At 41.4% G+C, this 27,046-nt stretch overlaps 2 protein-coding genes across 2 annotated transcripts; both read right to left on the bottom strand.

Moving 5' to 3' along the window:
- Positions 1-983: 983 nt before the first annotated feature.
- aar2 (AAR2 splicing factor) lies at positions 984-3,853 on the bottom strand. Its single transcript, XM_046396634.1, has 4 exons — positions 3,772-3,853; positions 2,688-3,487; positions 2,362-2,591; positions 984-1,664 (listed from the first exon to the last, which is right to left on the bottom strand). The coding sequence occupies exons 2-4, from the start codon at positions 3,454-3,456 to the stop codon at positions 1,497-1,499; spliced, it is 1,167 nt and encodes a 388-aa protein (XP_046252590.1). The 5' UTR covers positions 3,457-3,487; positions 3,772-3,853; the 3' UTR covers positions 984-1,496.
- A 2,869-nt stretch (positions 3,854-6,722) lies between these two features.
- Positions 6,723-18,772, bottom strand: prpf6 (PRP6 pre-mRNA processing factor 6 homolog (S. cerevisiae)). Its single transcript, XM_046396633.1, has 21 exons — positions 18,525-18,772; positions 17,801-17,963; positions 17,494-17,612; positions 17,310-17,388; positions 16,683-16,859; positions 15,505-15,633; positions 15,299-15,393; positions 15,057-15,213; positions 14,594-14,756; positions 13,437-13,555; positions 13,101-13,319; positions 12,038-12,160; positions 11,342-11,463; positions 10,992-11,130; positions 10,729-10,848; positions 9,610-9,786; positions 9,342-9,475; positions 8,752-8,843; positions 8,243-8,357; positions 7,952-8,078; positions 6,723-7,739 (listed from the first exon to the last, which is right to left on the bottom strand). Exons 1-21 carry the CDS (start codon positions 18,710-18,712, stop codon positions 7,587-7,589), a joined length of 2,910 nt encoding a protein of 969 aa, XP_046252589.1. The 5' UTR covers positions 18,713-18,772; the 3' UTR covers positions 6,723-7,586.
- Positions 18,773-27,046: the final 8,274 nt, after the last annotated feature.

The following is a 27,046-nucleotide window of genomic DNA, read 5'->3' as shown; positions in this document are numbered from 1 at the left end:
TTTCCACCACGTGTTCCAAGCCATTTTCTCCATCTAATTGCATTCAAAAGGAAAGCTACAACCAGCATAGGGCCCCAGTGGTCTCGGAGTAGACTACAAATACTGATCTGATCTTCTTTTAAGATGTGCGAAATTTTTCAAAAAGGGAGGGATATCATCATAAAGCCTAGAATTACCATCCATTTCACAATACCATCTGTCTTCTGGGAAGAGAATGGATTTTTCCTTTATATCTTTCTTTCTTATTGTATTGGCATTTGGATATCAACTGGCCCGGACTCTATTGATTCACATAATTACATTAGATGGCTTTAGTCCTTTTCACAGCAGCTTTATGGTTATAGATGGGTTTATGGAGCCGGGACATGTCAACGCAGAGGGATCCAGCTGGGGAGAGAAAAAGGGAGGTTTAGGAAGGGCAGAGGGGAAATTAACGAGTGAATGGACTGACGGACCAACAGGCTAACACAAGGCCTGTCCCATCCATCACTGTCAAAGAAGGGACACACACACAGAGATAATAATTTGCATGTAATCACATTATCCAGTTGATCCAGATGCTGTCTGTGCACCACACACTTTTGCCTATACCTGTTATTTTTCACAAAATCATCTTTGAGATTGAAAAGGTCACAGGTGATTTCCACGCTGACAGGCGTCATGTTGTGCACAACATCCACTGCCAATTCCAACCAGAAGCTGGTACTTCACAGCACTGAAAACACCAACTCCTCATTCCGTGTGAATGCACATTTGTATCACAAAAAGGCCATGAACGCCATCTAGTGGAGGAGGAAGAGGCGACTCCTGACAGTATTAAAACATGCACCAACAGTCACTAAATTGCAGTAACAGTAGGCACAACAAGGCAGTTTTACATCAAAAGGTTATTTTTTTATTAGGAGGAATTTAGATGCAATAAATCACAGAAAAGTACAACTTAGTATAAAAAATGTTCTCACGTAAACAAATGAGATGCGATATTTTACTTTTAGTTTTTTCTTTTTCTTCCATTTATCTTGTACTTAATTTTGACAAAGTTAAAATTGCATTCAATTTCATTAAGGTTATACTTCTTAACTTTGCCACTAACAAACTCAAAAGGGTTTTAACTATTACACAGCTGATTTCAGCAATAACTCTGTCACAGCTCCTTTGTTGAACTCCACCAGAGGGCACCACTGACAAAAAGTACAACATCTCTGCCATGGTTGCTTTCTTCATAGCAGGGTTCAGATTGTGTAAAACACATGAGAGGTTGTTGTACAGCCCACGAGTGACAAGTGTTAGAAAACTAGTGGTGTTACTGAAACTGAGAATATGTGGATATTTAGAGGATTTTGGAACTGCAGCAGCAAAGGTGTTTACATTTCTTCAAGCCTTCTCAAAGCTTTTGGATCTGGTGTTAAACACTTGACTTCTCTGCTCTCCCTCACTGCCATATTACTTCAGTCCTGCTCCCTGCTTATGGAGTCCACTGAGTTCATAGTAGATTCTCAGTCCACCGTAACACCTTCAGGCAGCTCCACCACCACTGGGGCACAGTCGTCCAAGTCCGCATCAAAGTCCCAGTGAAACTTCTTGGTCAAGTGAGCTTTGAACTTCTCTGCTCTCTTACGCAGTGTGCCATCTACACCAGGTCCACTGACAAACTGGAAAAAGTCCTGTAAGCAGGTAAGGCATAATAATGTCATGGTCTGTAAATGTCAAAATCAAAGACAGCAATACTAATTTGGGAAATGCTTTGACACTGCTGCCGATTTGCTGTTTGTGGTCCTGGCACGGCCACTGGCTCAGACCTTTTGGTCACAACATCCAGTACCATCAATCAAGCTATTCATGACAAACATAACATGGGAAGTGCTAGAACATTATGATGGATAACACATGATCCTTTGGAGAGTTGTGAGCTTATTTCTTGAAATATAAGGATCATAGGTAAAATTAGTTGAGTCAAACAAAGTTTTCAACAAGGGTTTTTCTTTAAATCAGAACTTAAATGTGGCAGTGGCAGCCTAAAGGTTAAGGAAGTGTGCTTGTGCCTGGAAGCTAAATAACGTTAATCCCATAGAGTAGAAAATTATTTGCATCAATGTGAGAAATTCGAGACAGGTTTGACCACTTCACTACCCTGGAGGCACTTGATAAATTAAAAACCTGCTATCTGAAATACTAGGACTTCTCTAATATGTTAAGTAGTACATTATAAACTACTGTACTTCCACTTATAAAATGTTATTTCAACCATGAAAGGCTCAGAAGAAATGCATCTTTGCATCCCAATAAAGCTTCTACAGACAGACACTTCACAGTTGTTTCTTTATAACTGTTGTTTAATTATAACTGAAGCTGTGTATCTACCTGCAGCGTGGAGGTGAGGAAGTTGTTTTGAGATACGATGTCTACAAAGAAGTCGGGCGGGATTTCTCCGAGCTGGTGGTAAAGCACACCGATGAGCCCCACATACAGCTCCTTACGTTTTCGCATTGCCTCTTCTGATCGACAGAGCAGTGCTAGAAGACGCTTCCAGTGCTCAAAGCCCTCATAAACATTTCCAATCAGGAAACACACAAAGGCAAACTGGAGTTCACCTGAGAGAGGAGAGTCAAAATTTGTGTACTATTCGACATATTCAATGTAATCGTGTGCCATTTAGAAGAACTAACATTAACATATCTAACACATACCTAGCAAATTGAGAGGTTGCAACTCATGGTGATTCTTCAGCACAGTCTCCAGGGCGTAGCTCAGGTCCATACTGCACTGGGTGATCTCTGCAGGTGTAGCCCCAGGAGGGTAGGTCCTCTGTGGGATCACAGAGAAGCGCAACTCTGTGCCCTCCCTATGCTTCATCCTGGGGAGCCTGTTGAGCCCCTCTTTCATGCTCTGACAGGCTGTGTCATTCCTCGGCTGGTCTGCCCTGTCTTCGGTGTATTTCAACTGAAGCTCCGGGATCATGTCACTGAAGGCGCATATTCTGCCTGAAAGAGGCTGCAAGTTATTGGCCACTTCCTGGCTCAGACGGTCAGTGAGGGAGACCCATTTCCTCATCACCTCGTACGGATAGGGTCCAAGGAAAGGATCCAGGTCTCGCAAGGTCGCCCGGATCCGGCTCACCTCCTCTTCGTTTTGGGAGGCTGAGAAATCCAGATCTTCGTTTTTGGGATCCCATTTGGCCAACAGGATCTCTCTGGGTTTGAGAAAGAGAAAGAGCCCCGTCTTTGGGCCAATTTCTCCTCCGTGGCTCGGCAAGTTGACAGAGCAATAGTGAAGGAAGTGAAGGCCTGGGGGGATCATCTTTACACCCTTGAAACGAGGACCAACCTGCCAACTCTTGCAGTCAATCCCCAGCTCTGTGCCCTTGGGAACACCCAGCAGAACCAAGACGGCTCCCTCTTCAAAGAGCCTGCGGGCAACGTCTGGATCCATGTCGACTACACTTCTGCTGTCGGCCATGTCTGCTCTGTCAAGGGCTACTTGACTTGAGCTTACCGATTAAAAAAAAGATTCCAGGCTGCACAGTTTTCAACTATTGAGGATGATTTTTCATGTTCAGAAATTTTAATAAGATTTAACTTTCGTTAACACGTGTAACGTTACGCCAGTCAGTTAACACCGAGCGATATTTCTTATTTTTTAACGTTCCGGATGGATGCAGTTTGTCTCCGAAAAACGTAAGCGATAAATTTGAACGACCTTGATTTAAAATTAATTTAACCCGTAAATTTGTGTAAATGTGTCAGAAGTGATGAGAATCTACCGTAACGTTACCTTGTACGGGAGGTTGTTGATGTTTGGTATCGTTAAGAAATCGTTCGACTGAGGATGTACTTCATATTGTCTGTTCCGGGTGGAAACAGGGCTGCAGTACAATAGTTCCGATTAACGTCAGACTGTCAATACGTCATCAAACCCTTAGAGTCAGATTGCTTTAAAGCAGCAACCACGAAAAACTAATCTAAACTAACAACAACAACAACAACAATAATGAGTAACAAGACTTTATGTGAGTTTGGAATCAAAGTTTGTTTCATGATATCGCCTATGGTCCAAAACATAACTGACAGAAGAACATTTCATGTGTGGGGTAAGATATGGCTTACAAAGACAAACACGGTTGTTACAGTGAGAGAGACCTTGGAAAATGTGCGTATTCTTAAAGTATTTGAATGTATTGTGGATATTTTTTTAGCTTATCTGTGGTTAATTTGCGACACTGACATGCAAATTCTGGTATAGTTGTAAGACACAAAACACTGAGAACTTGACAACAGTAAACATTTATGCATTTGAAAATAACCTCTGAATGCAGTGGGTCATTGGTCTTGTAACATCCTCTGTATGAAGCAGTGAACTTCACCCAATATCTTCATAAGAAAGTGGCACAGGCTTACAGGAATCAGAAAGACACAACCTTTTCTACTCAGATCATATAGACACTCTGAAGTTTTTGCCAACAAGTGATCAGTGCCTTGATAACTCTGATTAACCTGATCCTCTTTCTCTTCTTTCCTCGCATTTTCTTGAACGCAGAACAAGAGGCTTTCCTCCCCTGAAAGCATACAAGCACGGAAGTGTTATTATATCATAAACTAATAAAACATAAGCGTTTATCAGTGATCATCTTTAATACTGTTCACATCAGGGTCACATCCTTAAGGACTTTATGGATCCTTATATAGATCGGACCATCTTCCAAGCCTCGCCAATTTTTATTTCCTCTTATTTTATGTGAGAGAGGTGGTAGGAGTTTTGCAGTGCTGAAGTGATAAATATATTCACTCAGTAAAAAAGAAGAAGAAGAAAATAGCTCCCTAGAGTTCTCCCCCTCACCAGATAATCAGGGCTGCAGTTGTGAATGATGAGCTGCTCCATGCTCTTCAGTGGCTTTTCCATCTCCGGCTGCTGCTTGCCTTTCCTCTGACACCGGATCTGCTGTGTCATACCATAGATGGAAACCAGGATGCGGTGTGCCTGCCATGGGATGGCAGCGCAAACAAAAGTGAAGGAAATGAAACACATTTAAAGTAGCTCCTTAGAGGCTCATCTGTTGATGGCACTAATGCAATACATTAAAGTTACACTTCATGACGTGACAGATATTTAATGTGAGGCAGCCACAGTCACAGATAATGTGACGGGTTAATGTGAAACCCTCAGTTATCAGGTCAGATGAGGACAATGAGTCATTATTACCCTGTCCATGGTGCTGAAAGTGCACATACTGTAGTGACATTTACCTTCCCTGAAGGGCAGGGGTCTCTCTCTTTGGAGGTATTAAATGAGCCAGTCAAATTCTGCAAAAGAGCAACCAAATATGTATTTTTTTTCCCTCTTCAGTAGAAGAAAAAAAATTGCTTTTGACTTTGCTCGAATAAACTGACATTTAAACCATTCCTGTTGTCTGAGCGAATACATAATTAAAAATGAAATGTCCCTTTCAAAGTCAGACTTGATGCACACATAATCACCAAGACATATCGGCAACAAAGTCCTAATACCAGATTCTGCAGCTCAACGAAGATGACCTCTCTGTAGGAGCCCAGGATTTCTTTATAATTACATTTGCGTTTACCCCACGAGTTGGCCAACAAGAGAACCACCAGGACACTACGGAGTACAGTTCCGGTCAGACACTACGAAAGAGAGAGGTGTTACAACACACATTATGTGAAGAGTGCACTCTTGACTGAACAATGAGGGGAAAAACATAACACGAATCATGAACTGATCGACTGGCTCGGACGCATGGTGCGCCACAGCTTGACGTGCGTTAAAGCATCCGTCGGTTTCCATCTGTTTGCACCGCATGGCACCACGAGTAATGTGAACACAGGCCAATTTAGAAATACAGCTGTGTACACAGGCTTCATCGTCAGCTGCCCAACCTTTGCTAACTTTTTACATCGGCTCTTCTCTTGCGTAAATAGAAGCGCCAGATGTTAAAACCACACGTACCATTTATCATGTTCTACTGCGGGATCCTCAGACGAGCAAAGCCATCTCTTTCAGTACCAGCGAGATCCAACGAATTACTCCTCACCCGACAGCGTTCATGGTCTCCAAACCCCCTTTTTCCCCCAGTATTTTTACACTTACTCTGACGGATAGGTTAACGCAGTGACGGGCAGATTTTTATGCGGTGCTCAGGGCTTTCCAACATCACCAAAGTCACTGCTACTCCAATTTCCTTCCCCGTCATGGACTGCTGACGCTGAGTTTAGGATTTCACCAAACTCTAGTCTGATCAAGTCGAGAAAAACGTGCGCAATCAATCACTCGCTTTTCAACCTTTCGGTTTCGTTGGTAAAGACGAGCACCGAAGAGGAGGAGGAGGAAGAGGAGGAGTGGTGTGAAGAACGGGTGTCATTTGGTCATTTGCTTTTTTGATTCCAAAGCGCCGTTTGGGTATTCATCTTCAGAGTGAGTGGCAGAAGTGGGAACGTAGCAAAAGCAACGGAAAACCACTGGAATAATGAAATTGTGCTTAACGGCTATGATGTTGAAAAGTTACAATAGTCTGAACTGGGTTCAGGAAGAACAATAAAGGAATAAAATTGCAATAAAAGCCAGTGAAAGACAACGAATATGCTGACCGTGCGGGTGCAACACGCCTCACTAAGATACTGAACCGAGTGCTCCAAATTAGGTTTGACATTCAAATCACAACAAATAATTTTATAATACGATTTGTTTGGGAGAAATAGGGAATGACGCAAGGAAACTGTGTTCTGTTTATTGGATGCCTGCACAGTATTTAAACACATTTCAAGCAAACAAGCAAAAGTTTCAAGCAAAGTTTTTTTTTAAAAAAAGAAAAAAAGCAGTTCTTTACTACAGCATTATGAAATCATGTAATAATCCCTGACAAGGAGTTTATATACACTGCTAAACAGACACAGTCAAATCTGGGTGTATTGCAAGACCAAAAAAATAAAATTCCTCAATAGTAACATGGAGACATTTGGGTTTTTGTTTTAAACAAACATTTCTCTGACAACATCACTCAATACCTGTGAATTTAATTTTGAATTTTAATTTTGACGCTAATCAGTACTAAAAAAAAAACAAACGCTAATGTCAAAGTGAACACAAATCAAGAAAATCATCCTAACTGACTTGCCGTTTTAACCCCTTTACTACGGCACACTTGTGTCATTACTGGTGCGACAGATTATCATTTGAATTCACAGAGAACTCACTCTCACCACATGACGGGTGGCGGTCATGGCCGGGTCTGAATAACAAAAGGTGTCAGAAGATGAAATTAAAGCTGATTTACAGATTTGTGAAGTCAACAAGCGCTTAATTAGGATGATTCATCACGTGACTGCACAGATTTGTTTCCACTTTGACATCAAATCATCATTTTCTTTTTTTTTTTAAACACACAAATTGTGGTTCAATCTGGTAAAGCAATAAAACATGGACAAGGTTAAGAGGCAAGGGGGGAATGTGTGGACAATCTGCCTCAGAGGAGCAAGTCCTGATAAGAGACCATTAGCTGATCATGTCCATAGCGGGTTCCTGCTAGACTGGTGACCGCCAGAGTCCTCCAATGGTTTTCAGTCCAAAATTCTGCAGTCTCAGAACGTGTTCTTGATCTTTCTGGCTACCTCAGCTAAGATCTCTCCCGTCTTCTTCTGCCAGTTCAGGACATGTTTGGACTCGGCACACCACAGCTCCCCGTGGCGGGGCTCCGCATTCTCACATCGCTTTCGCACCTCTTCCTGCTGTTCCTGATGGAGAACAGTGCAGAACAGTGAGGTCAGAAGCCTATAAACGCAATGTATGCACGAATGACACCCTGCCACCTCCATGCACAATGTTTAATTGGTAACGTTTACAGTGAACCACGAGGACTTGATTTAGTTATTGCAATAAACCAGTAAACGTGACGAATAAAAAGCTTTATACCCAGGTAAAGAAGTAGAATAATAAGACTGTTTACCTCTGTGCCGTGCTGCAGCTCAAACTTGTAGAAAAAGGCCCAAGCATCTCCCAGGTCTGGCTCAATCTTTACTGTCCTTAGGAACCACTCTCTGGCCTTGGTGATTTTGCGCTCACTCCAGAACAACCTAAAATGCGCGCACAAGATTGCATCTGAAATTAACGTATGCCGTTGCGTTTTCTACATACACTGTAAAACAAGGACTACAGGGAGAAAGTGTTACATGATTAAAATCTGCATGCAAAGGATTATAACTGAGAATGAGAAGCAGAAAACAGATTGCTGTCATACTTGGCTACAGCGAGCAAAACATGGGGATCATGTTCACACTTCTTCAATGCATCAACACTCTTTGTCTTCCTCTGAGGCCTGGGCTCCAAAAACACCGCCTCAGCCCACAGGATACCTTGTGGGAAGGAAATGGGAGTGGAGTGAACTTGAGATCACAGACACATGGTAAATGAGGTAACTGCAAAACAACACTGTGTGGAAGAGTCAAATCTGCAACGTGGACAACAGGAATACACAAACATGTAAATCTCATCTAGAGATTTTTTTTTTGTTGCACATTTTAATACACTGAAAGGAAAACTGATTTTATTGATTGATTTGATTGATGATTTTAAAGGACCAATGCGTTGATCTGAAGATAAATTTTTGATTTTTAAAAAAGGGACCAGCAGAGGATTTTCTCAACTCTGTAAGTTGAGAAAATCTAGATCCCTAATTGGGCCCCTTCAAAACCACCCTATTACAACAGGCTGTTTTTCCTGGGGTCTGAAAAGGTCTTGTAGTCTCACCTGAATTGGGACACTCCTGTAGGGCTTTGGCCATCAGTGTGTTGGAGATGTTCTTCAGTCCAGCCCGGAACTCCAACCTGACCGACTCCAACCTGGTTAATGCAGTGAAAAATCATTTTAGAGGCACAAATTTACACTTGTCAGTTTAATCTCATAATTTCAATTAGCATTGGTATAATTAGGCTAATTTTTAAATCTGATATCAATCCCAGTTTGGGAAGGTGTTTGTTTTTAACACATGCGGGTGGTCTAAGCACATTTAGGACATGTTATCTAGTTTCGGAAAGCAAATCAATCAAAATAGTAATTATTTTAAAAAAAAATTTAAATGTATAATTAAATGTATATTTTCATGGTCCAATACTACAGAAATAAACAAATGCAAGCGGGCAAGTCACAGTGTGCCGTATTTTCTCCTCTTTGCAAGAGAGTCAAAGGGTTCCTAAAGACACTAAAATACATCAATTAAGGAAAAGAGAGAAGCCACGTGAATGCCAAAATAAATATTTTTTGCTTTACGGACACAGAGCACAACGGTTCATGTTCACTCGGTGAATGCGATCTCTGTTATTGCTGTATTAATTTCTCACCAAAGCTCAGGGCTCTGGGGGTTCTTGAGTCGCGCCTTCTCCAGGATAGCTCTGGCTCTGGTCAGTTGTCCCACTCTCTCTTCAAGACGAGACAGCAGCAACCAGAGGGCCACCGAGTGGGGGCACTTTTTCAACTACAGACACATACGGGAAGACATTAACGACTTTTCAGAGTGTGGACAACCATTGTCATCAAAAACACATATGACCAAAAAGGCACCTGTTGTTATCGTAACACCTAAACAAACACTCCCACCCGCGGCCTCACCCCTTGGTTGTAGGCCTCTCTGGCCTTGTCCATGTTTTCGCACTGCTCTTCTATCTGGCCTCTCATCATCCAAAGTTTGGGGAAGTCCTCGTAGTGTTTCAGGGCCTCCGTGCACAACTCCTGGGCAGCTTCTATGTTTCCCAACACCCATTCCAACTTTACCGACTTCATAAATACCTGTAGAGATTACAAACACATGTTTCAGCCAAAAAATATCTATAAGGGACCTGTGAACTCATCTTTCATACTCCACCGGGTTTGGCATATAATTTGCACGCATTAATGGTGTTGAAAAACAATTTAAAACACTACTGTAGCACCAATTTATGCAATGCCTACTTTCAGATGTACCAAATACCATGTTCTCAGGGCACAGCCTAACACACTACACTGCTGCATTAATGCCAACATAAACATCTCACCTGTCAGGAGAATCAGTGCAGCCCACACTAAAGCAGACTCTCTTAGTCATCTCTGTCAGTGAGTACAATACAGTTAACTAAAGGGAGTGCAGCCAGGTCAGCTGATGGAAACACTGATAGTTTAAGAGCAAAGACAGTTGCTGACAGCATCAGTCAACCTGAGTACTGTTTTGAGGTGAAGAAATCTGTCAAGTCTGAACCTGAGAAGAACAGCATGTTTGAATCAGACAACTCAAGTGCTCAACTTAATGCACTGTTAACTTACTATTAAACACTGGTTTTAAAGCGGAGAAAAATAAAATCCAGTAATCAAGCCATCCCTAAAACATGGGTCAGAGCTCCATTCATACCAACATCACATAATGAAAAATGAACTGTCTGTGCTGGTACACAGAGTCGTGGAAGGCCAGTAAGAGAGCAAAAGAACAGGACAGTTCAAGTACACAAGATATTTTCCTCTGTACAAATGAAAAGCCAAAAAAAGAAAGTTCAGGAACGGATATCAATCTTTTCTATTTATGTCTCTTTTCTGTCTGTATTACAATCCAGTAAACAGCAGACATCCCTCGGAAGGCTTGGAATGACAAAACACTGTTTTAACACCTAAACAAGGAGACCACTTTCCAACTTTTATCGGTGGATATGTGCAGATTGCTGATCTTCTTTGTATTGGATCATCATGAAAGCTCACACTCACCCTGGCTGTAGGGGCACTGCTGCGGGCTTTGGCCAGCAGTCGACGTGCTCTTTCATACTCATTATTTTCAGACTCCAGCTTGACAGCAGCCAGCCAGATCTCTTCACTGTTTGGGTTAGCCTTGAGAGGAAAATAGAAAGAGCAGGAACAGATATGGAGCATGAGGGTAAGAGGGGGAGAAAGAGTAAAGGGGAAAATGAGTTAGATTCAAGCTTGCTTGGATACTACATGAACAAGTCAATTTTCTATAATCTCATCATCACCTGGAAGGCCAAAGCGAGGATACTTCTGGCTGCAGGCACATCCTCAGCCAGCCACTTTGACTTGGCTCCCATCAGCCACAGGACCTCTGCCTTGGGACAGTGAGCCACGGCCCTTTGGAGCAGGGCCTCCAAAGACTCCCTAAGGGATGCAATATGATGTGCAAAGTAATGGAGGTGAAGAGCACAGAGACAGTTGATTTAGAGGTGAAGAAGACAAAAACAGAATGTTAAGAAAAAAAATGAGAAAGGTAAAGACAAACACTTGATAATGTGATTGACTAAAATATGAGCGAATAATGTCAACATCTGACTACTACTGTTTGCTAAGCTTCAAAACCAAATCTGGTCACCTTGTACCATGATTCTTCTCAAAGTAGGCAGCTCGAAGCCAGACACTTTTTTTACTGGGAAAGACTTGCAATGCATGGGCATAGATGGCCCTGGCACATTCCAGCGCTCCATGGGCCACACACTGAAACATAACAGACACGCACCTTAGTTAAATTAAAGTCTCTGAACATGGCCTGTGTTTAAAAACAAAAACTGCTCTTTCAAATTTTCCCTGTGCTTGTCATATACTTGGCACATATTAACACTGGCGAAAAACAATTTGACACACTTGTGTTTGCAATAACAATTTATGCAATGCCTTCCCTGCTTTCAGATGTATCGCATAACATGTTCTTAGGGCATAGGTTAAAACGTTAAACTGCTTCATTAACGCCACACAGTCGTTTTACCTGACAAGGACAATCATTGCAGCCAACACTGAAGCAGACTCTCTTAATCATATCTGCCAGCAAATACAATAGAGACAACTGAAGGGAAAGTAGCCAGGTCAGCTGACAGAGAGACTGATAGTTTAAGAGCAAAGACAGATGCTGACAGCATCTGTCAAACCTGAGTACTGTTCATTGCTTTGATTTGTAGAAATCTGTCAAGCCTGAACCTGAGAAGAACTACATGTTTGTAGCAGATACCTCAAGTGAAATGGGCTATTAACTTAATACTAAACACTGGTGTACACGCTGTGCATCAGTACTCACACTATCTGCATCCTCCATCCAGGTGTGTTTACGGTCCTCCTCCTCAATGCCAATGCCTATGACAGCTCTTATCACAGCCTGACAGGTAGCTACACTACCCGCCTTGTCACACTCCTCTGCATCCTGCAGGACATGAGCAAGCATTAGGAGGGAAAAGATTGTGGGTGGTATGCTGAGCGAGTTATGGCATGAACTACTGACCCCACTCGTTTAGCAGTCAGTAAGTCAGAGGAAAGATGGGCCATTTACATGGAAATAAACACACACGTCAGAGAAAAATGCTTTGTACCACTGAATTCAGAATCGTAAGTGAAACTAGACTGACAGAAATACATTTTATAGATAATTAGACTATGATGAGAGGTCTTGAGAGATGATTTATGTGGGCAGAACAGAGGACTAGAAGAATATACACAGAAGGGTTCTTTAAAGAACTGCCAAAACCTGTAATTTTAAAGTTTATCTGTTGTTGGTCTTCAAATGAGTGTACTGGCAAATGGCCCTGATAAACACAACACAACAGCCACATAATTTGCCAAATGTTAAAAAAAAATCACTAGGTAGGCAAGAAAAAAAAACCAACATGAAAACAGATTGCAGCAAAGGCTTATGATTGCAAAACAACTGTGAACTGCACTAAACAAAATGTCAGTTACAGTGCTGGCTTGAGTTCTGTTGCACCTAGATTGCACTCAGATTGGAAGATTAAATAGCTGAGTGCAGCTTTGCCAAAGTATGCTGGCATGCTATCAAAGATGACAGACTCGTGACACAGTCTCTACTCTCTCAACACCAAGGCTTGAAGGCACAATCATTCATTTTCTGTTCTTAAAATGTATACGTTTATTCAGATATACAGTGTTTATAATCTTTCAAGATATTATCATTATAACACAGCCTTGTGTTACTACTCATTACATATAAGGACTTTTAAAACAATACTTCTGTCCTCTTCCTCCTCCTCCTTCTTAAGACCTTAGGAGGAAGCTTCCCTCTGCCATAACAGCAACAGTAAACTAGGCTCTCTTCCCTCTCTCTCTGAAAGAAACCACAAGGAACACACCTGTATCCACTGCTCTCGGTTGATCTCAACACCGTTGGCACGTAAAGACGTGATGGCTCGGTCAATGATCTTGTCCACCATCTGAGTGTTGCCATTGGCCTCCTCCAACTTGGCAGCAGTGATCCAGATGTGGCGATCAGTGGGGATGTTCTCTCTGGCTTTGTTCAGGACACGACGGGCGTTCTCATAAGTCTCTAACCGTGCCAGTGCCAGCCACAGCTAGAAAGAACAGACAGACAGGTAGGCATAGCCATAGGTGCAAAGATTCATGTGTTGCACTGCAGTGTGTGGTACCCTGCTAGTCAAAAAAAAAAAAAAAAACTGAGTTAGACATACCTCCACACTAGTAGGGCAACACTCCACAGCTCTGCTGAGCATGATTCTGGCATCCTCTGGTTCCTCCAGCTCAACAGCTGTCTTCCACAGTCTAACGGACTTGGACACATTCTCCAGGGCTATATGGGTAACAATTACAAAACTGTCAATAAATCTGTTGACACTTTTATTCCAAGTGACCTGCGGCATGTGAGCCTAAGTGGGTTGATCAAGATAACAGTCAAACAAAAAATAAAATCCTTAAAACCTTCTGTTATGAGCTTTCTGTTTCACAAAAAGGCAATACTGGTACAATAACAATAACAACAACAAAGTTTCTTCACACCTATGACACACGTAACTACTTTAATTTTTACACTGGCAAGATGTAGTAAACAGCAGCCATAAAAAAGAAATTGAGAAAATAGAAAAACTAGAATTTTCAGTAAACACACATCCAATAAGAACTAACACTAAAAAAAGCATATCCTGCAATAGTAGTGAAGTTCAGTAGAGTCTGAGTGGGAATGTGGTGTTGTGGGTGCAATGAAGAAAAGCAGAGCAGAGGCAACTGAACATGTAGAGGCGAAGAAAGCACTTCCACAAAGGAAGCTACCTATCAATCTCTGTCAGAGGAGTATGCTGCTGGGAAATATTGGTATGTGTGTGTGTATGTGTGTGTGTGTGTGTGTGTGTGTGTGTGTGTGTGTGTGTGAGCGCATGCGTGCATGCGTTAGGGCATTGACATGGTTCAAACGGGGTGCCTGGCCTTGACGAGAAACCAGAAACACAGCTGCCAAATGTAACACTTTTTACATTTTTTTACACAATCTTATGTGTTCAGGGACTAAGTGGTTCTGTGTGGTTGCCTTAAAAAAAAAACAAAAAAACAAAAAAAAAAAAAAAACAATGGACAGATGGAGACTGGTTTTGTTTTTCACCCCGTGGAAATCTGCATCTTCTTTTTGGCAGGGAAATTGTGACGAATTCAATCACGTATGCACTGCAAAGAAGGCAGCCAAAATTCTCTTCATAATAACTTAACAACGTGCCCTGTCAAAACATAGCTTTTTTTACAAGCTGACGATGTAATGTATATATAACAGGAAAACAAGTTAAAGTTACTTTAAGGCAAAATTCAATTTACTGCTACATTAAACATCAACTTCGAGCCTTACCTTTTCTGAGGACGCGTTTTTTGGCCCTGACATCTGTCTCCAGCTCTGCAGCTCTGATGTAGATGCGGACAGACTGTGGCAGGTGGCGGACAGCCTGGGCCACCACGGCTTTCGCCGTGTCACCGGGCTGAAGTCTAGCTGCCTCCAGCCATACATCCTCACTCTAGCGGGCACAGAGAAACGCTTATATCAACAGGAGGGCAAGGACCATTTCTCACTGCAACTTTGCTGAGCAATATTAGGTGATTTAACTGCTGTCAAAAGCAGACTGAAAGATTTATCGTTTATTATAGATGTTGTGGGTCTAATTGGCTCCTTTCTCAAGACAAAACCCAACACGAGCTAACAGCAAATAATTCAATAAACTTTACCCAAGCCTGCGGTCTGGTTGAGCTAATGACATAAATCTATTTCCACTGACACCTAAGCCCTAACAGATAAACTATTGTCCGTCAACTGTTACCTTAGGACACATCTCTGTGCCTTTCATGATGAGGTTCCTGGCCACCTGCAGTTTGCCCGTCACCTCCTCCAGCCTGGCAGACGCAATCCAGGCAGGCGGGTGATGAGGATTGGTCTCCCTCACTGATTTCAGAAGCAGACGAGCTTTCTTGATGTCACTGAATTTGCAAAGCCAAAGACATATCAGACAAACTCAACACAAAGAGACCCTGGAAACATCTTGTGTTGTCACTGTGTCTCTACCTGATATCTCCTCCATGTGTAGGGATCATGGAATTGAGATCAGTCAAGTAACCCTTTGGATCCACCACTGTCTGTCCGCTCACGGAGTCAGACACCTATGGATCAATAAAAAGCATTCGCAGGTAAGAGAGAACAATAAAATCTGCGTGAATTGGTAATGACAAAACAGTACGAATGTTACGTTGCAAAAGATGATCGTTAGTAACCTGACTGAGCCTCATATCCATGAGTGTGTTCCTGGCCTGGCCGATTTTCCTCATGTCCAGCTCTCCGGTCCCTGGTGTCATCAGGCCCGGGGTCATGCTTCCTGGGTAAGGTGTGTTCAGGCCCCCCAGCTAAAGGAGAGAAGAAACAATGATAATGGAGAGGAACATTATAGTCTCTGTGAGAGTTTTGTTACGGCATGCTGAAAAGGCTTGTGAAACATACGCCTGGATCATATGACACTTTTCTCGCCACTGTAAATGATCCCTGTGGAAGTTCCAAGTGTGAACAAGACTCTACTGTGCTGCAGGACTGGGTAGTGAATTTATAATAATGAAATAATGAAAAATACTTTATCACAATAAGTACATTATGCATTTTCAATTATAATGTAATACGCACATGGCAAAAACAACTTAATCATCAGCCCACGTTTCTATGTATTTTCAATGTAAGTGCAGTATAATGCATGCAGCTTCCATACACAATATTATAATATTATATTTTCATTGCCAAGAGAGGTCGTGTGATCAATAATGCCAGAATGTCTGTTAATAGTTAGAAAGGTTGCTTTTGCATTGTTTAGAACATTTTTTGAAATGAATTCACATTCATTCTTAATTTGTGGTGTGCGTGTGTCTGTGTCTTTCTTGTTCTTGGTTTGCAGACCAAACAGCGAGCAGGGTTACCCCTCAACACACAGCGAGCACCTCTTTGCCTTGTTCTGCGGCAGGTTGGAAGCGGGCCTAGTTCCGTGCCCTGACTCAGACTGGTAGCCTGCCTGCTGGCGGTGGTGCTGGTTTGTATTACAGGTAGTACAACACTGTATATTAACCAATAAAGAGCAACCTGTGCCAAAATACAAAACATCCAAAAACTTCAAGTGGTCTAATAATCTTGTATAAAGTGCTGTCAGTGCGTTAGTCCAGTGCCTTTCCTGGTGGGTCTTCTCTTTCCAGTCCACTCTCAAAACAAACCGAGCTCTCTGCTGGCCCTCTGTATATTATCAAGTGTACACTAATTAATCAAATTGTGGGAACCAGTTGTATCCAGTGCACATGAAACAGTCTGAAACAGTCTCACAGTCAGTGATTTGTTTGTTCTCAGCGTGATATCCTGACTCCTGCTGGTGCAGACTAAAACTGCAACAGATTGTGAATGTGTTTTCATGTATACTTACCCCTTGCAGCGGGTCAACAGTGGTGTGGTTCTCTCCGCTCTGCAGGTGTTTGGAGAAGAAGCTGTCGGGGACAGGGGTGAGTTTCTCGTAGCGGGGATTCCTCTGGCGTTTGTTCCGGGCATCGCCCACCTCAGGGATGCTCAGCCACTCCTCCTCTGATACCTCTGCCAACTTTCTCTATGAAGAGATGGAAAAAAGAGAGTAAAGAAAGAGAGATGTGAATTAAGTTTACATGTCAGTAATGTTGAAATCTTTCTCTGGTCACAGGACAGTACAAATTCATTTTAAGTGTTAAGAAGGGAAGCTGTCCTGAAAGAAAAAGTAGTCAAATTGTGTCTGAGTTGTCAGCACTGAGCTTCAGCTTCCCTTTTTAATTCAGAATTAAAAAGTAATTCAGTTGTTTTCTTGTAACAGATTTATGACAGTGTATAGCTGTCATCTTGTGGAAACTTTCAAAATCCAGTTACAAAAATATTTTAGTGACAAAATACTATACATCTGTAAAATGTTTAGAGACAGGTGTAAGGAGAGAACGGTGAAGGATAATTCAAAGTGATCGCCGGTGGAAAATCAAGTCAATTTTGAACTTAAAGGCAATAGTTTGCCATATGAAGTGCAATTAGGTACCTTTAGATCTGAGAACTGCTGCTGGATTTTAGGTCGCTCCATACGGTATTTCTCAATTTCTTCCTTTTCTCTCAGCTCTCTGAAAATACACAGGATGTCAAATATTAACACACTGTGTAAAACATGAGAAGGTATGTTTGTTCTCTAAAACCCAGGTGGAACAATAGACTTGTTTTTCATTAACCTTCTTTCTTTGCGTCTTTCATCCATCCTCTTGTCCAGTGCTGCATATATAGCATCTGCTTCTTCATCGTCTTTCTCATACGGCCCACTGGAGAACAAGCTACCAGCATATCCATTAAACTACAAGGGAAAAAAATGCATCATTAAATGATTAGAATGACTAAATATGTCATGTAATCATCATATAAGCAGAGTTATCTTCTGATCAACTTTAAATCATGAGCCGATGAATTCCTTGCAAACAGACATGTCAACAAGCATGGAAACAAACATCAAGTAACAGCCAGACACAGCCCAATTATAGACACCTCATCATAGTTTGTGTCGTTCAGATCTTCGTCATCATCATCCTGGTTCTTTTTCATTTGGTCCCCAACCGTCCTCTTCCCTGGGGGTGCATGTCGGTCATCCACAGGATCGTTGGCATCACGGGCAGGACCAATATCAGATCGAGTGGTGAAACCAGTTGCACTAAAGAGAACAATTTTCATTCAAATGTTACACAAATAAACACAGGTTAATTTGCTGTAAATACAAGCAGCTGACGATAGCCACGTTGCAAGCTTATCTACTATTTGGAGCAATGTTTTCATAACTTTTGATGGCTGACTAATTAAAGTTACATCATGCTGCCTTGTCTGTCACACCAGTTTACTAGTAAGACACCAGTAGTTAAGTGACAAGCACTGTCATCTGATTTTCATTTTTAAGTATGAAGGGTCAGAAGTGATTAGAAGATTATAATAGGTGTACCTAGCATTTTTTTTGTTTATTATTAATTACGAAACAGATATGAAATCAAGAAGATATCAAATCAATGAATAACAACATGCACATAATTTTGTTGTACAATACAATTAATGCATTAGTAACGTTGCGGGTTAGCTTTGTTGGCAACATAAGCATTAACATTCTTAAAACGAAAGGCAGTTTGCTAGACAACTTACTTACTCAACGCTAACAGACACAACATAGCTTACAAGCTAGAATGCTATTAACGAGTTAGCACGCTAGCTTGATAAACTAGCTTACCCTCTGCCCAGACCGGGGACGTAGCCCAGCGGAGCGGGCATCCCCAGAAACGGCTTCTTCTTTTTCCCCATAAGCGGAGAGGCAAGAGGCAAAATCGGGGGCCCGCCGCTAGCCCCCGCCGCCCCAGTGCCTCCCGCAGAGGTTTTGGTGACAATTTTGGGCGCTTGTTTTCCTGCAGCGCTGGCCATGATTAAAACGACGAGGAGACGCACCGCCGGAAAAACAGCGATAGTACTTCCGCCACCAGCAAACAGCGACCCCAGTCTTCAAGAAATGTCCGTTCGTGTTTGTAACAGCGCCCCCACGCGATAGGCGGCTTTCCGAATATTTCCACTTCTCTTTCGATATTCCTGAGACATGTTTCAGATGTTCATGGTCAAAGTTTTCATATAAGTCATACACCGTGCAAATTGTTTAACTCTCGCCGCATAATCCTCAGATCGAAATTATTTCTATAATTTATAAATTATTTCTATACTATTTCTATCATGTTTCAGATTGGTATCAGTTTTCGGCAGGAGCCACAGGAGGGCGACATGCCGTTAAAAAATTAACAGGCCTCCTAAAATATTGCAATCAATCCCTTTTGAAGTATGCCTGTAGAAATAACTCTTAATAAATCAACTTTTGAGTATTTTTTTATTCTCGGTTACAAGGTAAGAAAGTTGTTACAGTCAATAAATTATCAAACTAAGATCATTATGAGGTGATCACTGAAATTATCGAACTAACATCACGACAGCATTTCTTTCTGTACTGTACTGTAATAATATTCAAAATATTTGAGTTAGACAGTTTGAAAACCACTGTCTATGAGACCTACTGTTTTTAAAAGTGAGTTAATATCAATGCCAGATTAATTAACTTTTTCAAGCTCAAGTTTAGTGTGTGTGTGTGTGTGTTCTGTGTATCTGTTTAGAAGGTAAGAAGTGGACCTGTGACCCAAATCATGGCATGTGACATTTGTTTTATTAAATAATCAAGTGCTGAAGGTATTTTTTTATATCCCAGTTTAAATGACCCTTCCCATTCTTTATGATCTCAAGGCTTAAACTGAATGGAAACAAACTATTCAGTTAGAGTAGTTAATAAAATACTGAAGTAGAATTCATGGCATTTTCTCAGATAGGATATTTAGATTTGAAGATCTGATTGAGCCACACATTGAAGTAATTTTAGAGTAATTCTGAGAGACACACGTTCATGTGTTGCAGAAATAACTTATCTTGCGTTACAACTGGAAAAATACCTGTGTTGGAGGGTCTATATTGGAACATGAGACGGGAGACTGCAATGAAAGTAATTACATTCTAATGTGACATTTCTGGGTTTCATCCTTTGAGATAAAGTGAAACCATACATCAATTAGTTTCAATCAGGTTTAACTTAACCCACAGTCTGAGCCTCAGTGCAGGCCTTTACATTTTTCTTCATTTACATCGCCTGGAGGGCAGACATTATTTCACTCCTGGGAGAAGACTGTTAGGATGAAAATGGACTGTCAGACACATTAGAAGACATATAGCTCACACAGCAGAGGACCACTTTAAAACATGAAGTGCATCTCAAGTCTTGATTTAATCTCTGACACACAACCTCTCTTACTTTCTTCTGATTAGTTCAACAATCATTTCATTTCAGTCGGATGATTTTCATGATCACGTACAAAAACTGGCACAATGTGCAGTTCGAATTCACATCATCTGTTTTGCTCAGGAAGGAAAAGACTGTGGAGAAAACCGCAGATCACATGTGTGAGTGTTGATCACTGTGCTGACCTATGGGAGAGCGATCCAGGCCGGTCTCGTTGGTGATAATTCAATGTAAACGTGAGTTTGAGACACATTGCATTTCAGTAACAAAAGTGTGTTTTGATGAGCATAATCTAGCAGCACCTCCAAGCAGCACCTCCCTTCTCCACCACAAGGACACACACGCACACTTGAAAATATACAACTGTGGTGGCAATGGCAGCAGAAGATAGCTGATATCAATTTGGTGGTCATCAAGGCTGACTAAGTAACTCTGGTCTCTCCAGAAATCGTACCATAATCATTCTCTTTGATGTGCTGCCATTAAACATTTGGCAAAGCTTTCTGTAAATGCAGCTGTGAGCTGGAAACAGAGTGTCGAATAAAGATACTTGATGATTTTTTTTTGTGTAATTTACATAGAGACAGCTTGGACTTGAAGTTATATATGGTGTGTGTTACATCTGATTTGGACTGAACTGACAGACAAAATACATGCAGGACATCCTAGTAGAAATTGGAATTATGATTGTCAGTCCATTCGTAGATTTCTGTTATGCTGAAGGCAAATAATAATACAACTGATAATAATGATAACAATTTCTTTGTGTTAGAGCAAACTGCAAGTGTGGTTTGTCTGTGTGAGCAGAGTTGAAAGACAATCATTTAATGGCTAAGCCTATTTCTTTTCTTAACAAAGACAAATCACTTCATTTGGATGTAATTACATTTTGTATGAGGGAGATTCACAGAACAACATGCCTCGTTTTTTGTGACTAATAATTTAAATTGTTATGTGATGATAAACAGATGTGAGAAAATGCATAATTGGTGAATTGAAATATTCCATAAACAGGGCAAATTATAGGATTACGGATAGTGTGTCAATGTCCGTGCAGTATAATCCTCATGTTTCTGCGTGTTTATTCATTGATGTGTGTGTTAGTTTGCATGGATGCATGACTCCATTTAATCTGTTTATTCAGTGCATATGACACAAGATATGGGGAGGACCACAGGACTGTCTGTCCTATCTGTCACAGCAGATATCCACAGTGTGGTAATAAATGTAAATGGAGAATGTAGGTGGATCTGCATAGATGCCACAAAAGCAGTCTATAAGAAAATTAAAAGTATTAAAAGTAAATGTCCCATTTATGGTCCACTGACTGAGAGAAAGCTGCTATGTGCAAGAGAGAAACGCAGTAGGAAATGTGTTGAGTTGACAGGTTTATTGATATCATGCATCACCTAAAAACACACACCTACATGCACAAAGAAACACAGACACATCATTCATGCTGCCTGAGCTGCCTTGTGAGTTAATTTTAGCTAATTATATTCAACAATACAATGTGGGCGAAGAAGGGGGGAAAAAAAGCAAAGTAGGACACGGACATCATCATTTTTCACTATTACACACATGCTAAACTCAATTACCGTCTTTTAGTTGAAAGCAGTCTATGTGCACAAAGCCTGATTTCGTACACACAAGAAAATACTGAGATGATTCGTTTAGTTTATTTAGTGATGATTAGCAACTGTGTATTGTAAAACAAAGAGAGGTGTCCTTCAGAAAGGACAACGGCAAATTGCTATTCAGGCCCTGCGTTAGGATTGACCAACTCAGAGTCGTTTTGGGCCACACACAATAGCTGCTCAAATGGAATTTCATTGATCCACCCAGCTTAGTGCGACAACAAAGCTTTGAACGAGGACAGTCCGGTAATTAGTCTAGGGCAGGATCTGAGACACTGTACAAAGGAGAAAAAGATGATTGATTTTGTGTTGTGTTGTGAATCCTAATGCATCAACAAACGTGTCATATGTGCATTGTAAGTCACACTGAAAATGGGTTATCAGTTACTAATTACCGAGTAAGGTGGAGGAACCCATCCACTCTTCTCCTTGAGCAGTTAAAGGTTCACCTTGAGTCAGAGGGAGAAGACTTGTATGCCACAGTCCTACAGATACAGACATTAATCCCACAGCGATGGGGAATGGTTGCAGAATGGTCTCCAGGTCCATAACATGCACTTTACTTTTCACTTGATGTCACAGCAGCTCCCCTTTGCCATGTTCTCCCTTGTAAGCATTCAGGTTTACAGTACGACAGAGAGACATTAGAGCAAGTGAATGGTTTTCCTATTTTTCACTTTAAATGTATGACAGCTAGCACGATCCAAAGTGGAGCTGTTTTGTTTCCCTGACGGCTGAGCAGCTAAATGAGATTATTGACTGCAGCTGTTCTCCTGACCTCTCGTTTGACTGAGACTGGTATTTAGCTGGGTTATTTAGACACAGTGGATCAGGCTGTAACGTACTGTCTGTTTGCTCTGACCAAACCCCCCCCCCCACAAGAAAGAGAGGAGACTCTTACACTGAGTTTATACAGATAAGGACAGCAAAACATGGATTCATACACTGAAAGAGTGAGAGGAAAGGAGATGGTTTAACACAGAAGTAAGACGGGAGAATATATGAACTTTGAATAAGCCTGGACACAATCTCCCCCCCAGTAGACCAGACGCAAAGACTTTTTTAGATATGTATGAAAAATTATGTGAATGCCGGGCTGTCTTCTTGTCTGCTATTTAAAGCCAGAAAATCTTTGTATTGTCTTAATTCAGCCGAGACCCAATCCATATTTTTGATTTTGTTCACATCTTCAGCACTCTGCATTCAGAGAATCGTTCCCTTGTGAAGATAATAACAGACATTGAGAAGAAGATAATACAATGAACTAGAACTGAGACAGTGGATGAGTTTATGGTGTTGCTCTGCTCTCTGGCTGCGGATAACAGCAGAAAGGACTAAAATGAAGAGTTATGTTCTGGTTATAAAAGCTATACTCCTTTAAGTATACTTATACGCTCTCAGAAGCAGTAGAATTAGTTGTGTTGTACATGTGGATGTATTTCTGTTGTACTTTTAGTAAATTAAAGTTGTACTAATAAGAATTGCTGAAATTTAGTGAAATTAGTTACTTCTAAGTATTTATAGAATATTATTTATACTTAAAAACACTTGTAGTTTTATGTATTATTCATGTATTTTTGTGATTTTGATGCACTGTTTTTGTAAATGCTGTCATGGTAAAGTTCTTACGCTTACGACGTACAATCTCTGGAGAAAGACAAACATGATCAGCGAGTAGCATTGACTTCCTTGACCTCCTGTCAGAAGAACAAAACAACTGACAATAGAAAGCAGTGGTTCAAAATCTCCCATAGCTGTTCAGTTGTGTTGAGCTCTGATGACTGCAAAGCCCATGGCATGATTCATATCATTTTCTATTCTCATCAAGCCATTGTATGACCCCTGGTGCCCTGTTGATGGAGTCATTATCATACTGAAAGAGATCACTCTCATCAGCATAGAAATGTTTCATCACAGAGTAAAGATATTCACTTACACTAAATCTGTGTTGATTTGCAGTGACATTTCAATCTGCGGGGACAAGCGGGCCCAAACCATGCCATGTCATTTTGATTTAAAATTAAAATCAGCTTGGCATGTTAAGGTGGTTTGGGCAAATCCCAGACTGCAGCAGAATGGGATTGCTTCATTTGTATTATGCATGTGTAGTAGCATCTGCACTTGTTGTGTTTTCCCATTTATTTATCGTGATTTGTCCCCACTTGTATAGCTCTACATGCATACATAAGTGCGTATCTAGAGTATTTGGTTTTGTGCCACAGTACAGAAAGAATTAATGGCATTCAACCACAGGCTCAGAATAACAGTCTCAATTGTTCAGTTAAGACTGTCATCCCATCCATCCAATATGTGAGGGAATTTGATAGACAGATAGATGGATGTGCTTGGACCAACCTGCGAGTATATTTGTGTGTGTGTATGTGTAATTGAGTGAAGGGATTTGTGTTTGTATCACAGCTCAGCTTCAGATACTGTCTGTTACACTGTGGTCATTTGCATAACAGAGAGGTCACCATCAGGGAGTGAGTGGAATTAAAAATCACTTTCCTTTTCCATCCCTTTGTGCACATGCACACAAACAGAATAAACACAGATAAACACGTACACACAAAGCACACGCACGCACGCACGCACGCACGCACACACACACACACCAGGGTGCAGAGCAGGAGACAAGAGGTGATGACGGGGGAGTGGCAAAGGGAATATATCTCTCAAATAGGTTCTGTCATCTTTTGCTCCACAACCTGAATAAGTCCGACGAGGGGACACAGCATTTTCAAAGGAGACATCTCTACAATATGCACACAGATTTACAGAAAACTCCCCCAGGTCTCTGATTAGGAAAACAGCTCAGGGCCACAACTTAACACTATAAAGTGGATTCCTCTCTATCATCTGCACTCATCTGAGTGGAGCAAATAGCATCCTGCGGGAATTCATTAGACTGCCTTTACTTCCACCTGAAAGAGACCTCTCTTTCAGAACGGATTAAGTACAGGCAGAAGAGAATGCTTATGTTCTACTGAAATCCAACCTCTTTGAATTTTTCTGTTTCCAAGCATTTAGATGCACCCAATGTTGGTCCAGCCTTTCCTCAATTGCTCTTTTCTTTCTATTTTCTGACCTATTTGGCACCATTATTGCTAACTGCCAAATCAGGCACAGCCATTCACCATGACACCAGCTTTGGCGAGGCTGATGCCACACTCCAGTATCAATAGCCTCTCTGTCTGTTGAGGAAATGAGAGAGAGAGAGAGAGGGAGAGAGAGAGAGAGAGAGAGGGAGAGAGAGTGTCACTGTTTTTTCGCCATGTTATCAGCTACAATCTGGCTGTTTGCAGGACAAGCATACTGTTTTGTTTTCCAAAATATGAGACAGATCAAGTCATATGTGCATATGTGTCAACTTATGTGCATGTATTTTTCTATGTATGTGTGTTTCAGTGGGGCAGCATGGTGGTGCAGGTTCGAATCCCGGTCTGGGCCCTTCTATGTGGAGTTTGCATGTTCTCCCTGTTCCTGCGTGAGTTTTCTCCTGGTACTCCGGCTTCCTCCCACAATACCAAAAACATGCACATTAGGTTAATTGGCTACTCTACATTGCCCCTAGGTGTGAGTGCGAGAGTGTGTGGTTGTTTGTCTTTGTGTGTCAGCCCTGCGATTGACTGGCGACCAGTCCAGGGTGTACCTCGCCTCTTGCTCAGCTGGGATAGCATCTCAATGCTTTAACCAAACTCTTAGTTGGAACACCTGACTACAAAGTAAAAAAATGAAGAGAGAAAAGAGTGGACATGAACAATATAGTTTTCCATTCCCTTGAGTTACTTTTCCCTCATGTTCATGCAGTACCACACAACAATGTACAAACATTTCTTTCCACAGCAGTGACAGTTGTTTTCACTGTTGCTTCTCTGCCACCTCACACCCAGTGGACTGATGTTTGGCATGTCTCACCCCTTGATCTGTGCAGGTCCCACTCTATTCATTATTCACTGCACTGACCGCCCTCTGAATTAAAGATACAAGCCTTGACTGTTCAATTTTTTACAGGACAAAATGTCCTTACAGGCACATGGTAGCACACTTCTAAATTAAGCTATGTCTCCAAGAATATGAGTGAACAAATACAAATGTCTGTGTATGTGTGTGTCTATGTCCAGACTGCTGGCATAAACACCGGGTATAAATCTTTATGTGTCTCTGTGTGAATGAGTGTGTAATGCTTTCACTTCCAGTCAGCGCGTGTTCTGACGAAGTCCAGATGGACCGGCTAGTCCTTTGTTCCTCGGTGTGCACCCTTTGATGATCCACTGCCTGGGCTTTTGGGGAGGGACGTCGTCTTCCAACATCCACTGACGGACTGTCTTGAAGTCTGTCAGGGACCAAAAAAGTACCAACGCTGAGAAGTCTGTATGCATCTGAATGCAAGCAGAATCAATTAACTGGGTATGTTGTGAGATTACATTGACAAAGACGTGCTCACAACTTGCTCCCAAATTCTCTTCTTTGAAGTGATGTTCGGCTGTTTGATGGGCAAATAGCGGCTGACGTGGGTGTCTTCCGGGGGATGGCTGTTTTTAGGCTTTTCTCCAAGCATCCAGCTGATCTCCTCCTTGTTTCTGTTTCGAGGTTTCGTGCAAAGACTGTGTGTTTGCATAGATGCCAGCCCACACATGCTCATGACTTTTCTACTGATTCAGACAGATTGACTCGACACTTTAAAAGGGACACTGTCGATTTTACACAAAAAAGTCACTTTAGTCATCTCGGAGAGTATAAAAACAGCTGTATAATGCCTTCTGGCAGAGGTACAAGAGGGAACTCTCTAAAGTCTGACAAAAAATACTGAGATTATTCTGATATCATCAAGGTTATCTCAGGTTGGGTTTGAGATGTGAAATTATTGAAAGAAAATCAGTTTTACACACTGAGGGTACAGAGTTTGAATGATGAGGCATTAATAATAACTATTCCCTGGCAGGAAAGGTCTAATGAAAGACGATATTTAGTTGCATTATGGGTATTGAACAATAAATCCTCCAAATTAAATGAGCCCTCTAAGCCTTATGAAAGACAAAATGGTACACCGCTATCAGCAGGACATCATTTTATCTGTGCCTAAATCAAGGCTGAAAAATATATCAGTTTGTGACATGGTTAAAGTTTGACGAGGTTTGAGCACAAAAATGACTTGTTTAGGTTAAGGGAAAGATTGTGGTTTGGATTTAAATGACTGCTTTGTGGGACCTTAAAAATAACATGATATATCTATAGATAGATAGATAGATCATGTTGTTTCTGTCAAGTTACTATGACAGCAGGGAACCT

The sequence above is a fragment of the Scatophagus argus genome, chromosome 8 (genome assembly GCF_020382885.2).
Source record: "Scatophagus argus isolate fScaArg1 chromosome 8, fScaArg1.pri, whole genome shotgun sequence".
Lineage (NCBI taxonomy): Eukaryota > Metazoa > Chordata > Actinopteri > Scatophagidae > Scatophagus > Scatophagus argus.
The sequence above is the reverse complement of the archived record's forward strand: the minus strand, read 5'-3'. Positions and strand labels throughout refer to the sequence as shown.

Bases quoted from the DNA above. Each gene is read 5' to 3' on its own strand.
- aar2 (XM_046396634.1), bottom strand. From the start codon at position 3,456: ATGGCCGACAGCAGAAGTGTAGTCGACATGGATCCAGACGTTGCCCGC. The intron at 2,592-2,687 runs GTATGTGTTAGA...CTCCTCTCTCAG, and splicing joins GCAACCTCTCAATTTGCTAG to GTGAACTCCAGTTTGCCTTT. The intron at 1,665-2,361 runs GTAGATACACAG...ACCTGCTTACAG, and splicing joins TCCTCACCTCCACGCTGCAG to GACTTTTTCCAGTTTGTCAG.
- prpf6 (XM_046396633.1), bottom strand. From the start codon at position 18,712: ATGGCCAGCGCTGCAGGAAAACAAGCGCCCAAAATTGTCACCAAAACC. The intron at 14,757-15,056 runs GTAACAGTTGAC...TGTGCCCGCTAG, and splicing joins GCACAGAGATGTGTCCTAAG to AGTGAGGATGTATGGCTGGA. The intron at 12,161-13,100 runs GTGTGTTCCTTG...CATGTCCTGCAG, and splicing joins ACCGAGAGCAGTGGATACAG to GATGCAGAGGAGTGTGACAA.